General features: G+C 34.4%; 3 protein-coding genes across 5 annotated transcripts in view; 2 read left to right on the top strand and 1 right to left on the bottom strand.

Annotated features, from left to right (window-relative positions):
- Positions 1 to 5,821, top strand: part of kl-2 (dynein heavy chain 2, axonemal kl-2) — a 254,839-nt gene extending 249,018 nt beyond the window's left edge. The window contains exons 28-29 of the mRNA XM_011310984.1: positions 5,354 to 5,501; positions 5,572 to 5,821. Coding sequence (XP_011309286.1) covers positions 5,354 to 5,501; positions 5,572 to 5,726 — 303 coding nt within the window. The 3' untranslated portion in view covers positions 5,727 to 5,821. The remainder of the gene's footprint in view (positions 1 to 5,353; positions 5,502 to 5,571) is intronic.
- Positions 5,822 to 5,989: 168 nt separating this feature from the next.
- LOC105270188 (rabankyrin-5) overlaps positions 5,990 to 14,934 on the top strand; it is a 49,209-nt gene continuing 40,264 nt past the window's right edge. Inside the window, exons 1-6 of one of the 2 annotated variants that reach the window (XM_011310961.1) lie at positions 5,990 to 6,091; positions 6,314 to 6,359; positions 6,464 to 6,653; positions 7,377 to 7,486; positions 7,939 to 8,198; positions 9,353 to 9,502. In XM_011310961.1, the coding sequence (XP_011309263.1) occupies positions 6,356 to 6,359; positions 6,464 to 6,653; positions 7,377 to 7,486; positions 7,939 to 8,198; positions 9,353 to 9,502 (714 nt within the window). In that variant the 5' untranslated portion in view covers positions 5,990 to 6,091; positions 6,314 to 6,355. Of the gene's footprint in view, positions 6,360 to 6,463; positions 6,654 to 7,376; positions 7,487 to 7,938; positions 8,199 to 9,352; positions 9,503 to 14,934 lie in introns of both variants that reach the window. The other variant, XM_011310960.1, reaches the window with a different exon arrangement.
- On the bottom strand, positions 9,515 to 11,606 carry LOC105270187 (uncharacterized). Of its 2 annotated transcripts, none has more exons than XM_011310959.1 (3): positions 11,304 to 11,606; positions 10,945 to 11,130; positions 9,515 to 9,967 (listed from the first exon to the last, which is right to left on the bottom strand). In XM_011310959.1, exons 1-3 carry the CDS (start codon positions 11,323 to 11,325, stop codon positions 9,678 to 9,680), a joined length of 498 nt encoding a protein of 165 aa, XP_011309261.1. In that variant the 5' UTR covers positions 11,326 to 11,606; the 3' UTR covers positions 9,515 to 9,677. The 2 variants fall into 2 exon arrangements, with proteins under 2 accessions (XP_011309261.1, XP_011309260.1); XM_011310958.1 differs by having other exon boundaries at positions 11,220 to 11,605.

The following is a 14,934-nucleotide window of genomic DNA, read 5'->3' as shown; positions in this document are numbered from 1 at the left end:
TCCTATTAATTCTAACTCTTCCAGTCGGTCCCCCTTTGCAGGTTCAGGGTCACCCCATTTTTTGGCATATTATTTCGCGTAGCCGCAACTGAGTTAGTTAGTCGTTAAAAGGCCAGTTTTTAATCTTATCAGAATGAGGTTTTCCATGGTTTCCCTCAGTACAAGCCAAATCGGTGCAGTAAGGAAAGTCAGCCCATGACACCGCAAAAAATAATGAAAGGATAGTAGGAGAAGCTAAAGGCTAAGACGAAGGGGTGTCCATCAAACCATGAAAATACTATGGTAATAGGGAATGTAAATTATAAAAAAAAAAATTATGTTGATAATTTTGGTAATGAGACTTTTATGTAATAAATCCCACTCTATAGAGATCTCCTCGAGTAACCATCAAATCCCCCACCCTCTTATTGTTTCAGGTCCTCCCTTAAATTCTAAAATATCGTGCCTTTGCCGGAAATTATTCCGATATTTATTCCCCAGTCAAAGTCAAAATTTTCACGTGTATATTTACGCGCTTCGTTATATTTTTTTGTGAAAGATATAAATTTTCAACGAAACAAATCGACGCATGTGTTCTAATTAATTATTTACGTGCCCTTGTCTAGCCTTTCCTGAGTTACAGCTCTCTACTGGTTTTTTTTGTTAAAATCTCGCCGGAACACAGTGTGTAAATGTCTGGTTTTTCAATTGATTTTGATTCTGGTGACCACACCTTATTCAGAGAGTAAATGAGTTTGCATCAAGCATTTGGATTATCATTTAGGAAGTGTCTATTAATTGTACAGTTTTTGAGATATTCTGTGCAATTGCAATTTTCACGAAATTCCAAGAAATTGTTTTTTGAATGCTTTTTTTAAATCGCTTTGAGTCGGAGGAGACTATGTGGGGGTTGATCAAAACTTTTAAATCTGGTCAAATCTCACCAATCTACCCGGTCAAGAATCGAACCTCAAACCTATCCGTTGCGAGGCCGCGACCTTAACGACTACGCCAGGCCACCGGGCCCAAAAAATTATGATATCGACCAATTTGAAACTCGGCAAAATATAGACTCGGCAATTATACACAAGTTCACATATATATAGTTTTACCATTTCTGTAACAGCATTGAAGTGCTAAAAATGAAAATAAAACTCTGTGAGAAGCAGAGAAGTGAGATTGTACATGCTAATCAAGTAGAGAAAATCTCGCATCGATGCGCCACCTTTGCGAATATCATTATTATATCAAATAATCGTGTTTTGTCCTGTTTTTCACATGAAAAAAAAATCACTCAAAAATTAATAGGTTTGGTGTGTATGTCTGTATATTTCTGGGGAGATTTCGACTTTCCAAAAAAGAAGAATCCGCAAACTTTATGCCAAGAATGTGAAGTGATATGGAATATTGGACATTATTCGGGAGCATATCTAGGCAAAATTTTCGATTCGTCGGTCAATGACTTTTTAAGATGTCCCAATTTCGCCAAACAATTGTTTTTTTCGAATAATTCAAAAACTACATGGCCGAAACGAAATTTTTGAGTGTCAATGCAGCGACTCTTAATCCACGTAAAAGTTGCTTTAAAAATATGAATTTTGGGTACATATTGTTATTATAGTGCTGTCAACTTGTGTGTGAAATTTGGTGTTGACAATAACCGAAAATTATCTTTAATAGCCTATAAAACCAAGAAATTCAGTGAAGATTTTTAAACTATAGATTCAATAATTAACAAAATTATAAATATTCACGAATTTTTCGACAAATTAAATAGTTCTACATAGAACTATCCGGCGAGCTATTTTTTTCGAATTTTGCTGAAAACCGGTAGATTTTCACAAATTATTCGGCCTACAAGACTGAAAAACTTTGTCGAAATTTCCATGCCCAATTCTCGAGATTCACGGTGTACCAATCGCAACGAAATATTTTCCCCTCCAAAATTCAAAATTTAGGGGAAAATTCGAACAAAACTTTGAATTTCCGTACCACTTCTTTTCGTAAGTCAATATGAAACCGGAAAATTTCAGTAAATGTATTGTGGAATTTTGAAAAGAGTGATATAAAATGTAAGTTGGAAGAAAAAAACCAGTTGAAAATTGACACCTAAATCTCAATAAAATTTCATCTTTTTTCTGAGCGTCTATGCCTGCTTTAAAACGGCTTTCTAAGACCATCGGTCCAAGGGAAAAATTGTTCATCAGTTTGATTCCAAGCGGGAACGCTCCAAGATTTTGGTTCCGAACTGGCGCGTTCCGCGATTGTCGTTCCGAGCGAGAATCTTTCTGCGTCCTTCGTTCCGTCGAAGTCCCTGGTGTTAGGTAACTAGTTTTCCGAACTTCATCTCCGATTTAGTGCCAGCATACACATAACACAAATTTTTTTTATCATATATAAATATAAACAGTATTGAACCTTACTCATTGGTAATTAGAATTTATATATTCATTAATTTTTGCCATTTTTGAGTTTTTTCAAAAATCAGTTCTCTACGATAACTCAACAAGCATGTTTCGAAATATAACAATTATAGGGAAAAAACATGGGTAGAACATTGAACCTCAATCGATCAATGCTCGGCCAAGTTTTTTTCCATTGCTTTTAACAGCATTGCAGTTTAACTGGGTTCTTTATTTGATGTAATTTGCTTTTGTCGCATAGAAATTTATTCAAAACGTTAACTTGGGAGAATTTTTCTAAAAACATCAGTTTTTAAATTTTAGAAGAAAACGGAAGAAAATCTTCATATAAAAAAATTAATTCGATATAATCAATTTTGAGATATTCCACTTTATCATTTTATACAAAAATTGAATAACTCAAAAAATAATGGTTCAATCAAGCTCATTTTCAATACCTCCCGTTGTAGTGATAAAAGGAAGATCTCGTGCCAATTTTAAATTGATAGCTCGAATTTTACGTGGGTGAGAGAGCGAAAAATATTTTTTTTCGAAAAACAGAAAAATAACTAACTATATTGCTACGTCAGGAAATATATCGCAGATTATCATGAATATCAATTATTTAATTAATTGAAATGTCAAACGATTGAATAAAAGAACTTGAAATAAAAGGTCAAGGCGTAATATCGACCGAAATTCCGTATTTGAACCAAGTCTAAATTTCCCTTGATATTATTACTCGTATAAGAATGAAACAAGTCTTTTTTTCTATTGTCCCTGCGAGTAAAAGTCACCTTCACTTGGGTGGTGAGGTAGGGTGACGTCACCAAATAATTTCTATAAGATATAGCTAGCAGGGCAACATAAAGAAAATATGGAAAAAAACCAGGGAAAAATTTTAATAAATCAAAAAACTATTGCAGAAATGATTAACACAAGAAAAAGCGAAGAAATAAGGTGAAATAAATGAATTCCTCGTTATATAGCGATCACGTGATCAGGTGTAACCCTTGGAATTGTCTCCAAATGCGTTATTACCAGGAATCTCAGATGTCTGTACTTGGTGCCCCAACATCGTACGATGCCTCTTTCCTTATTAACGCATCTTAATCGGTATCCATGCATAATTTAAGGCAATAAAAGAATTGAAGTTAAAAGTTCGCACCGAAGCACCCAAACGCAGTATAGTTAGTAGTTAGCAGTCAGTATTGAGAGTATTGTAAGTAATAACGAGGAGTCCAATGTGGTCAGTCTTCCTCAATCGTAGTCAATCGTAATAGCAATAGTCAGGGAAAAATCCATTAGCACAAACAGTTCTGTATTCCTTTTTCCGTGACTTCCTTCGTATTTCCAATTCCGCGATTTTATCAAGTTTTAGAACTAACAAAATTTGATGACATATAATTTATTAGTGACCAGAAATTAAGGTGATTTAATTTTGCAACATTTAATAACTGATAAACATTTGATTGGTGTTGGAACTCATCGAGTAACAAGGAGCTAAATTTTCGGAACTTGGATTACACCACAGGAAACTGCGGACAAATTGATGAGTTGAATTTTTTTTTATTATTCAATTTCTATTATTTCCCTTTTCATAAAGAGAAGAATTGAAGAACTATGATAGAAATTTCGGTCATGAAAAAATAATAGGAAATTTCTTAATAAATTTTCGATAAATTTCAGTCTAATAATTGAATAAAATTAGAATTGTAAATTAAAATTTTATTCCCATATTATTTTCGCAATTCACCGTCCTTCGACCTCAAGCTATTTCCAAAACGTACGCTCAAAACAGGAAAAACAATACTCATAATTTTCCACTATTTATTTGATCATTATTATCAAATATTTAATGGAAAACGTGACGTAACAATATGATTTATTCCAGGGTTCACTTTCAAAATTGGATTAATTCCAATAGATCCAAAATCATAACGAAAAAAATGAAAAAAACAAAAAACTGAATACTTTGGTTAGTTTTGGACATATTTCGAAAAAACGACTTATAAACTCTCACCTACTATCTGACAAAATTTCAAATATTTTATAATTTATTCGCCCACCCCTATCTTTTCTTAACTAAAAAATGAACCCTAGTCGAGAGGGTACACGCACTGAAAGTTTCAAAAAAGGTTGTATTTGTACATTTCAGACCTTTCTACACCGTTTCCAAGCAAAATTAAATTTTTTCTTTGTTTGGGATTGAACGATTGTAATGTTTCCAGTCGGAAACAAAAACATGTAAAATGTATCGAGAGTAGTAATTATATGTCAAATGTCATGTAGCTCCTGTGGCACTGCTTGTTTATATACCCAAATTAAGGATGTTCTGCACGTATAGTCAAAGCAAAAGTGTATGACCCTTTCTATAATTGCTTGTATTTATGGCAATTAATTTTCAAGTAATATTTCAATGCGTTAAGTAGTTGAAGTAATAGCCATTGAAAATTATTATATTGTATTTGATTTTATGAATAAATATTTGATTTAACTAATTACTGAAAAAAAATTTTAGTTAATCGTCATGAAATTTTTAACGTCGTTTCAAATTTTATGTCTTGGATTATATGTATAGAAATTCTTATTGACCCCATAAGAGGCGGTGTTAATTGTCAATAATTGCGAAATCTTCAATAATTAATAACCACAAAACGGTGTTGGGAATCAATCTCAAATTTTATACAGGCATCTATTATCGCTTCAAAAACATTATGCGACAATTTCAAGCATTTCTTATATCATCCTCAATGCATGCAAAACAACCGTAGGGATAAAACAATGTAAATCAATCCATTTCGATTAAGTATAATGCCAAATGAAGAAAAAAGCGAATATCTTTTCGCTTTTTTCTTCATCGCGCTGATCGCGCCCGTGATCAGCCTTAACTTTCGCACATCTTTTCATAATTATGTTTGTGAGGTGTCAGCAGCTGTAAGTGATTAATGAAATTAAATGAATTTCAGGAGGGTGTGTTTATTCGATCCATTTTCCTGGAAGGTGCAGGATGGGACAGAAAACGTGGCACGCTCACTGAACCAGCCCCCATGCAGTTAATCTATGAAATGCCGGTTATTCATTTTCGTCCAATCGAGCAACATAACAAGAAGTCAAAGGGTTAATTCCAATGTTTTTAATTAGTATGCCAGTGATTTGAGAACATAATGACTTGGATAATTGTTTGCAGGTTTATATGATTGTCCATGCTATTATTGCCCAGTGAGGGCCGAAACGACCAACAACTCAGGATTCGTTGTGACAGTCAACCTCGACAGTGGATATCAGACTCCTGAGTTCTGGATCAAACGGGCCACAGCCCTTCTACTCACTCTTGCTACTTAATACTATCAATTATCATCTAAATCTCCCATTTAATAGTTGTTTTTACTTAAATTTTTTTTTTTCGTCCACTTTATTATCGACCCGTTGACTATCAACTCCCCACCATGATAAGTCGATACATGATCATTTGTAGTAACAATACAACTACAATAAAGAACTTTACCTTATCGATCGAAAAATAATATTCACTGCAGATGGTGCAATAGGTAATTTTTAGTCATAAAGGAGAAGGAGAGAACACATCTATGTTTTCAAGGGTCTTAATCGTGCCCATGGCTCCTTGTTGAAGGCGTTAACAATAATCTAGATAGTGTTTCTCGTTATTTTATCCACTCGTGATTCACTCGTTTTTTTATTGAACGCATGTAATTCACTACTCCCAGCTCTTATTAATATGTATTATTTGATAGGTTGTGTTAACATTAAAAGTTGAGATTTAGCATTGAATCGACACACCTTATCCATTGAAGAATGAAAAGATTGTTCAATTTTTCCATTTTTATTGACTTATTCCGGTTGTGGGTGTATTAAATCGGTAGTTATATCACACGGCCGTCTGTCATGCCATTTTTTAATCATTTTTATAGGCAGTTCTCCTGATTAAATCCTCACTATATACTTTCATCAAAATGGGTAAATTTCGTATGAATGATGAACGATAATACTGCTAAAATCGTAATTCGATAGACTGAACCTGTTTATGCTGACAATCTCTAAATCATTGAAATTCTTCTCAGACGATCAGAGTGACTCCCAAAAGTGGCAACAGCATTTATCATTACTTCGATCCCAGTACGTTAATTTATATACAACAAATACAGAATTACGATACAAATATGAAATAGCCACTGCGAATGACAATGAATCAGGATTCATTGAGAGATTATTAACGATTGTTGCGTCGCTATATCGGCAGAAACGTTACAGGTAAAATATTTCAGATTATAATTTTGCAGTTTCATGAATTTATTATTTTTTATTTTAAAATTTTTTATTTACTCCAAGTTATTCTTCTTTTTTCTGAGTCTAGAAATTGAGAAATCCAGTCTTATCTGGGGAGTGATCATTGGAAATGATATTAGTTACTATGAAGAAATGAAAGTGTGGCCACTCTGTTCCCACTACTTTTTTTCATTTTTGGCCAATGTATCATTTGAACCTGTCTTTGAACTTTATCATCATTCATTGAACAATTGGCTGTAATAATTTTACAACGTCTTTTCACCACTCTTTTTCACACACAGAAATTCACAAGCATCTAGAAAAAAAAAAGTATAGAAAAAAAATCGCTTGTTTGGAATGTTAGTGAGTTATTTTAATAAAGACTTTTTAAAACGCTATATTTTATCATGTGAATTTTGATTAATAATCTGAGGAGGAGGCTTTAATACATCTTCAAGACAAATTTAGAGTTCCTCCTTAATGTAACCCAAAAGTAAATTACATTATCAACCTGAAATTACTAACGACATATTGTTATTAATTCTTCATTTTCGTTCTACCGAAAACAGCAATGTTGTAAACAACATCTTAACTAACCAAATGCATAAAAATTGAACATTTATCAGTGCATTACGCTTCCAATAGATTAAATATTATGTATACACTTCAACGTTATCACCATACACATGTCCTTTGTCTATATTGCAGTGATCTGACTATAAAATTGAATAATGGAAATGTGCCAGCTCATAAATTTATATTAAGCGCAAGGAGTGATTATTGGAATGCAGCAGCATTGGCAGATGTCTTCGAATTAGGTATGTATCGAAATAATCTTTCTTCACTACCTTATTGATTGAAAATTATTGAACATATATCTTCCGTTTGTTTTTTTTTCACTAATGGGATAAACAAAAACCTTGGTGAATGTATACGAAACATCCAGAATGAGTTTGTGGACCTAAACTAGACATTTACCAATGGAAAATAAAAAAAAGTTAATTTTACATGTCATCAGTATTGACATGGCCTTAGCGGCAGTACAATTTATGGAGTAATATTGATTCTCCCGATCAATGATATAAATTTTGATTATACAACCTGATGAATAATTTTTAATTTGTTCCAAAGTTCAATTTGATTTAACACTGATTTGTGCATCGAATTCGAATTAGCCATTAAGTAATTCTGTCGAACTAAGAAATTTATTAAATTCATTCCCAATCGTTGGGAATTCAATTTTATATCTTATTATATTGTTTTTTTTTAGATTGGAGTGATTTAGATGGTGATATTGGCTTAATATTACTGAAATGGATTTACACAAGCATCGTGGACAAAGAAAATTTGACTCTTGAATTTATGAAAGCAGCATCTAGTTTTCAATTGAAAGAACTTGTTGAACAATGTGAAACTTACCTCATTGGTACTGTCAGCCTCAAAGATTGTGTGGCACTTTATACAGCAGCGGAAGGATTAGGCGCTGAAAAATTGCGAGAGCACTGCGGTGCCCTTATGTCTACGCACTGGGTAAAGTCAATTTTACAATAATGTTTTAAAGAAAATGTCATTACGAAATACTGACTGTAAATTTCTTCAAGAAAAAAAATTTCATGGCTCCTCAGAGAACGCAAAACAAAGAAAGTGCAAATTTCAAAAATATCTGAAAAGAGTGAGTTCAAAAAATTAAATTTCACTGATTTCTTTCAATAAAAAAAAGTTCTTTATTGAATATTCAACGGGGAGAAACCTATAAAAATGTATTCGAATTAGAGCAGATATTTGCGAATTTTATGCCATATTTTCTGGTCCTGTCTCAATTTTTGTTGAATTAAAATTTTTCAACCCTTACATTAAGTTTCTATTAAGCTATCTACATTTCATATAGTTATTGTAATCACCGTCAAAAGCCAATTTCTATTCTTGAAGTAATAATAGTATCTCTGTATTTGTGTCATCGTGTATATTTTTTATTTTATCGTTGAATTTTCTGGCTATTTAACAAAATAATGGATACAAATTATTATAGGTAATTTAAGTGAAAGGAATCGTGGAAAAAGTGTTTCTTACTAGTAATTGACACATTATACATATAATTGTTATAGTGTTTTACATTGCTCATTTTTGTAATTAACTGCCTAAGAGGTAATTTTTCTTATGACTGAAAAAATCCGTGTTCGATTTTTCATGAAATTTCAGTATTTCCAGTCCCCTCGTTAACTTTCGCCCATTCTCGAAAACATGAACTGTCGTGACGAGAAACTCAATTATAGTATTATGCATATTGTTTTCTTTTAGTTACGGACATTTTTCTCAATTGATCCTCATTGCTGTCTGACACTGAATCATCCGTTTCAATATTTTAAATACTAAAACGATTTTTATTTATTTGCGATTGCACTATAGTTTATAAAGAGTTAATTTTCCGATTGATAAAGATTACTACGACTATTCCTATAGAAATGTAATGTAGGTGATTTGCTGGAATTCTGAAATCTTGGTTGACTCATCACATATAAATTGATCGCTCGAATTAAAGCTCATGTATTATTATACCAAGTAACCATGATATCTCTAATACATTCAGTGGTTGCTTCTCAACTATTTCACTTATTTGACAAATACCAACAAAGAATTCGATTTGGCAGATGTAGATACACCATCCAAATATTGTAATTTTACAGGACGACTTGACTGGTAATGATTTCAAGGAAATGCCCGGTGCTTTACTCTATCAGCTCTTGAAGACAAAAAGCAAATATCCATTGCATTCGGCTGTGAGATTGGAAAGAGAAGACGTGGTATTTCTATATTTGGTCGAACACAACGCGGAGGTGAGTAACTAATTCGCTAGTTTAGTGAAAGAAAAAAAACAAAAATCAAAATTATATACATTAGTGATGCACATAGCTTTTCTCTGTCAATCATTCCCGTGTCAGCGTGAATTAATAGTAACAATGGATATATCGTGACTCACGCCGATCATTGAGGCTGAATCATTCTGAGTTATCAACTTACTGCGAATATAAGTGAAGAAATGGTCAGCAAATAACAAGTTATATATATCATATAATTTTGTCCATTGAGAGTTTCTGTACGATTACATAGTGGATACTGACAGTAACAGTATTCAGGTGGACCACCTGGTGAACCTCTATCTTCGCCTACAAAACATCCTTCCTGGTATACTGACTGAACTATTTTATCTTGTCTATGCCATGCTCGCTCAGCGAAATCATAAGAATGGAAAACGTCAAGCTGGAGCGCACAACCTCGTTCCACACTTGTTCGAACTATACCTATTGAAAAAGAATAAAAGAAAATAAATCCATTAATTTTTTACTTAGGAATGGATCAAAATTTCAATAAATGAAGATTTTCTTTTAAAAATTAAGGACGGAGAATCATGTTTTCTCGGCTGAGGCGCACATGCTATTTTTCAACATGCCTACTAAGAAAATTTCGGATAAATGTTTAGTTCAGGTCCACCAAGCCATTTTGGATGTTGTATATATTATTTAGATGACTTTCCGTCATATGATTAAGGATCCGGGCACCATTTTAGAGGGGAACAATTAGCATAGAAGGTGTAGATGTTATTAGACCACTCTCTGCGTTATCCAGGGCCTCGACGACGACGTGGCGGTTTTGTCTTATAGACAATGAACACACAGAAATATAAATTTTGAAACAAATGAGCACATTTACTAACACTCTGAATTCACCTGACCCAACCACCTACTGTCACTAACTAAACACAACGAGTAATTTATCCGCCTCGACCCTTCTGTAGCAATTCAAATTGTTGAAATTATTCACTTGTCGTGTCGTGTCAACAGTGACAACAGGGAGGCAAGTCAAGACTTTCTGCCCTTGGCAGCACCTTTTTCGACAGGAAGCAAAGTGCAAACTTTTCGTGTAGTTGTGTTAAAAAAAAAAATTTAGTCAAGAAGATAATAGTATATTATGCCCCCCCCGCCGGGAGAAAATGCTTTTCGACAGTGGTACATATGCTACTTTATGTCCCAAGGGACAAAAAGCGCAATCGAACCGTGCGAAGCGAGGTTAGGATCACGCCTTTTTACACCCGCTGGGACATAAATACAATTATAACTATAAAAGTTTGTGTGAGCTCATGGTATCAGATATACAACTAACTTGCCTCACAGGTAATTCAGAAAAATGAGGTAGAAAGACAAATACGTTTTAACCGAATTAAATAGGCAAATATGGGCTTTTGTACATAAACATTCACACAAAATGTTAATAAACTTACTTCCGTTTCCGAGCCTATGGTGAATAGTTCGTTTCATACAAAGGGTTGATTTCGAACAGTAAGTTTGATAATTCGAGCTACCATCAAACTGACTGCAAATCTGACTAGTTTCTTGAATTGCGCCTGCTACCGGTGCTACTGTGCATGTGAAGCACGAAATTCCTTCGGAACTTATTTCTCCTATACCTGGTCATCAAAATTGCCAAAATAATAATTATTTAAATTGGTTGGGTTAACTCGACAATTAAGATGGACACTGAGCAACTCATTCTTACACATTGAAAATAAAATAGCCCATGAAAATGGATATACCCCGTGAGAAAGGTATCTCATGGTTTGAAAAACGTAGCATTACTCACGAACGCCATAAATTTCAATCATGTCGAACTTTTATTGATATATAGCACTTAACTAGAATCCATTATATGCACTCAAAGCTTGCAAATCGATATTTTCAGAAAATAGGCCACCTGATTTAATTATTTGTATTACAAGCTGCTATGTAAAATCTCCAAGTACTTAATACTATATCTGTACAGTAACAGATTATGCAAGCCTTGTATTGAAGTACATTCGTTCCCAAGTTGAGAGCTGATTCTTGTTAACTAGCGCTTGCGACAAGGTCTTTTTCCCACTTGCCATGCCACGTCATCCCTACCATTCACATACTCTCCACATTATATATGGGTATAAATATAAAAACCTGCTAACCTGAGCGTAAATATATGGTATGGCGTCCCCAGGAAGAGTTAAATTTTTATCATAGAGTGCACAGCGGGGATTCAGTCGATTGCCAAATAGTTCTACGAAAAATATAGTCTGCGACAAACATTAAATTCTTTCACGTAGACGTTCTATAGAAATCATGTATCACGCGGCCGGGCATTATAGAAAACTGTATTGCCAAGAGTGTGAAGTACATAGTATTTCTCGGTGGTTTTCTCAACTTCTGCATTTGACTGGCGAGTCACTCTTTCGATAACGACTGCCACATACAAATAATTCCATAAGCTAATTAACCGCATTCGTTCCAAGTTCTATTGAATTTACATGTCATTTCTATCGAAGATCCCGCCTTATTTCCGTATTTATCAACGCATATACGAATACTACAAACTCATTGATATTGATTTCTTTCTTTTGGTAGGCATTCTTAGTGATTACTTTTTTTTTTTAATGCGGGTCACCTATAGCATCAAACATGAAAATTTAGCGCAAAAACCGCTCGTTTATCGATAATTCGTAAAAACTGCAATTGGTTTCAAATGTTTCCGACACTACTTTTTGATTAAACTTGCAAAAATATCAAAAAAGCCTACAAATGAATTTATTTAGCAAAAGGAATGATTTTTCCTCAAAATTAAGAAAAAAAAATGAGGGAATTTCAATTCAATGTTATGTGTGTGAATGTATCGTTATATCAGGCCAAAATGCCGAAAAATTGTAGTAAAACTACATAAAACTTCTTTCAATGAAATCTATCAAGTAATATACCATATTTTTGCGAATGTGTTCAAGTGTCCACAGCTCCCATTCAATGTAATTGAGGAAATAAAAACTTACAACATTTTCCTAATGGAATATTCCAATATATTTGTTCATAATGCGAGTTGAATAGAATTAACAGATTTAAAATATCATATGAGCAATGCAGATTATTTTCTAGCGACAGCGCAGATTCCCTCATTAGTTTCCATAAGGTTATTTACGCTAGAAATAAGTGTGGGAAATAATCTTAAGATATTATCAACATCCCTTTTTTGGCATTGCTGCTACATTCACCTCGTGTCGAAAAGCGTGTTTTCGTTTCCCAGATAGCACACGAACGCGTACGATACTAGTACGGTGTGAGTGTGGCGTACTGCACCGTACTGGTACCGTACGCGCCATCTACGTGCGTATTCTACCAGTATAAAACTAGTATGGCAGGCCAGTACACCGTACGGCTTGCCTACTAATAGCGTACCTCTATGGAAGTACCTATATTGACACTGGTGTATAAATATATTACTGGTACGGTACGCGTACGGCGTACCAGTATACTAGTAACTAGTACCATAATGGTACAGCATTAGGTACAATACCACGATTATACCAGTACGCGCCATGAAATACGTACCGAACCCCCCTGCCCTGCCCTTCTTCCCACGGTCTCTATTATCAAAAAACAATGAAAAATTACCAAAATATATGAAAAATAATTTTATTTGCAGAACAATACATTTTTACAGAGGATTTTAAAGTGATAATGAAACATTTAAATAACTTACAACTCTATATAATTGATATGTTAACTAAATTCAATAATTGATCGATTGAAGGTCCTGATAAACTATCTATTGAACCTCATTTTTTGTTTAAATTTTATCGTGTTAGCTTAAAATACTGCTATAAAATAGGTTTTAAAAAAAACGAAAAAAAGAGAAGAAAATTATTGAAGAGCGCTAAAGAGCGATATTGTTTAAAAACGATCTACGAAGTTTACTAAAAAATAAGAAAAAATACGCAGCTTACCATTGCATCTAGCTGTCACTCAATCTCCTGGAGAAGAATGGTAAACTGCGTATTTTTTATTATTTTTTAGTAAACTTCGTAGATCCTTTTTGAAACAATATCGCTCTTCAGCGCCCTTTAATAAATTTTTCCTCTTTTCTCTCATTATTTTTTTTTTAATTTATTATTTTATAGTAGTATTTTAAGTTAAAACGATAAAATTTAAACGAAAGATGAAGTTCAATAGATAGTCCATCCAGGTCTTAAATTTAAATTTAATAATACTATCCATACTATGACGATGACATTTCGCTGCTTGGGGAGATGTGGGCATCGTCGAACGTCCCGTCTCGTTGAGAAGTGCTAAAAAAGAAAAAAACGAACAATATTAGGGTAAAAATGGCATTCGTTATAAAATTAATATGGTAATCATTACCTGTGAGACACAGTGTACATTTTGTCCTGAAGCCATTCTCAAGTTGTACCTGAAAAAGAAAATCATTAATAGTGGAAGGGGCTCCAACCTCGCCCCTTCCTGTGAGACACAACCAACATTTTGTCTCTCCAATTCATTTAACAGCTGCACCTGAAAAAGAAACAGAAGTATTAGTAGTGAAAAGGGCCCCAACCCCGCCCTTTTCTGTGAGGCGCAACCAAAACTTTGTCTCTCCAAGCAGATACCTGAAAATAATGAGAATAATTAAAGGGAAAACAGCCCCTCCCCGCTGTCTTCTGTATGTTCAACCATAAAACAGCACCTCCAAATAATTAAAATTAGGGAAGAAAAAAGAAGATATAGCTCACGATAGATGGCCTCTCCCTAAAGCAGATCTCCAAAGAGCTCGTGCCAATCCTCATCCTGTTCCAGCTGCGGGTCCTCGGCAATACGACGTCGTTGAGGGGCTGGGTTGTGAATTTCCTCATCTTGCCGCGGGCGTTTGCGACGACGGCGCTTTTCCAGGGCCTTCAGGGACCTCTGCATGCAGATGCAGAATTGGTCGTCCTGTGGCCCTGGAAATTTGTTGTTCCTCTGCATGGCCTCTGAAAGAAAGGTAGATGGTATGAACATCTGAATCATTATGAGACAAACCATAAGTACTTACCACGGCAAGCACGGTCGCAGGATGGCCGTCACGGGGAATCCCCTTCCACGTGATGTCCTCCGATACCAATTCCTCGGGGTGGAATGCCGCATGGAAGTAAGCATTCGCACATTCCTGCGGATTATCCTCCCCGAGATGGACGAAAAATGCAACCTGTTAAAATAGTGACCAATTAATATTTGTTGGATCGCTCTAAAAAAAATTAGAAAATAATTATTATACATACTAAATCATCGAAAATGCCAGGGTCTGCATTTTCAAATGCGAGGAAATCCTGCAAACTCTTCAGCGGGAATCCTTCAGGGAGGTCATCAGGTCTCTGGAATTGTTGACGCTGATATTGCCTGAAAAGAAAGAAATATTGAATTAGAATTCTGAGTCTCATAAGATTCAT

The sequence above is a fragment of the Fopius arisanus genome, unplaced genomic scaffold (assembly GCF_000806365.1).
Source record: "Fopius arisanus strain USDA-PBARC FA_bdor unplaced genomic scaffold, ASM80636v1 scaffold00080, whole genome shotgun sequence".
Classification (NCBI taxonomy): domain Eukaryota; kingdom Metazoa; phylum Arthropoda; class Insecta; order Hymenoptera; family Braconidae; genus Fopius; species Fopius arisanus.
This window is presented reverse-complemented; position numbering and strand designations above follow the sequence as displayed.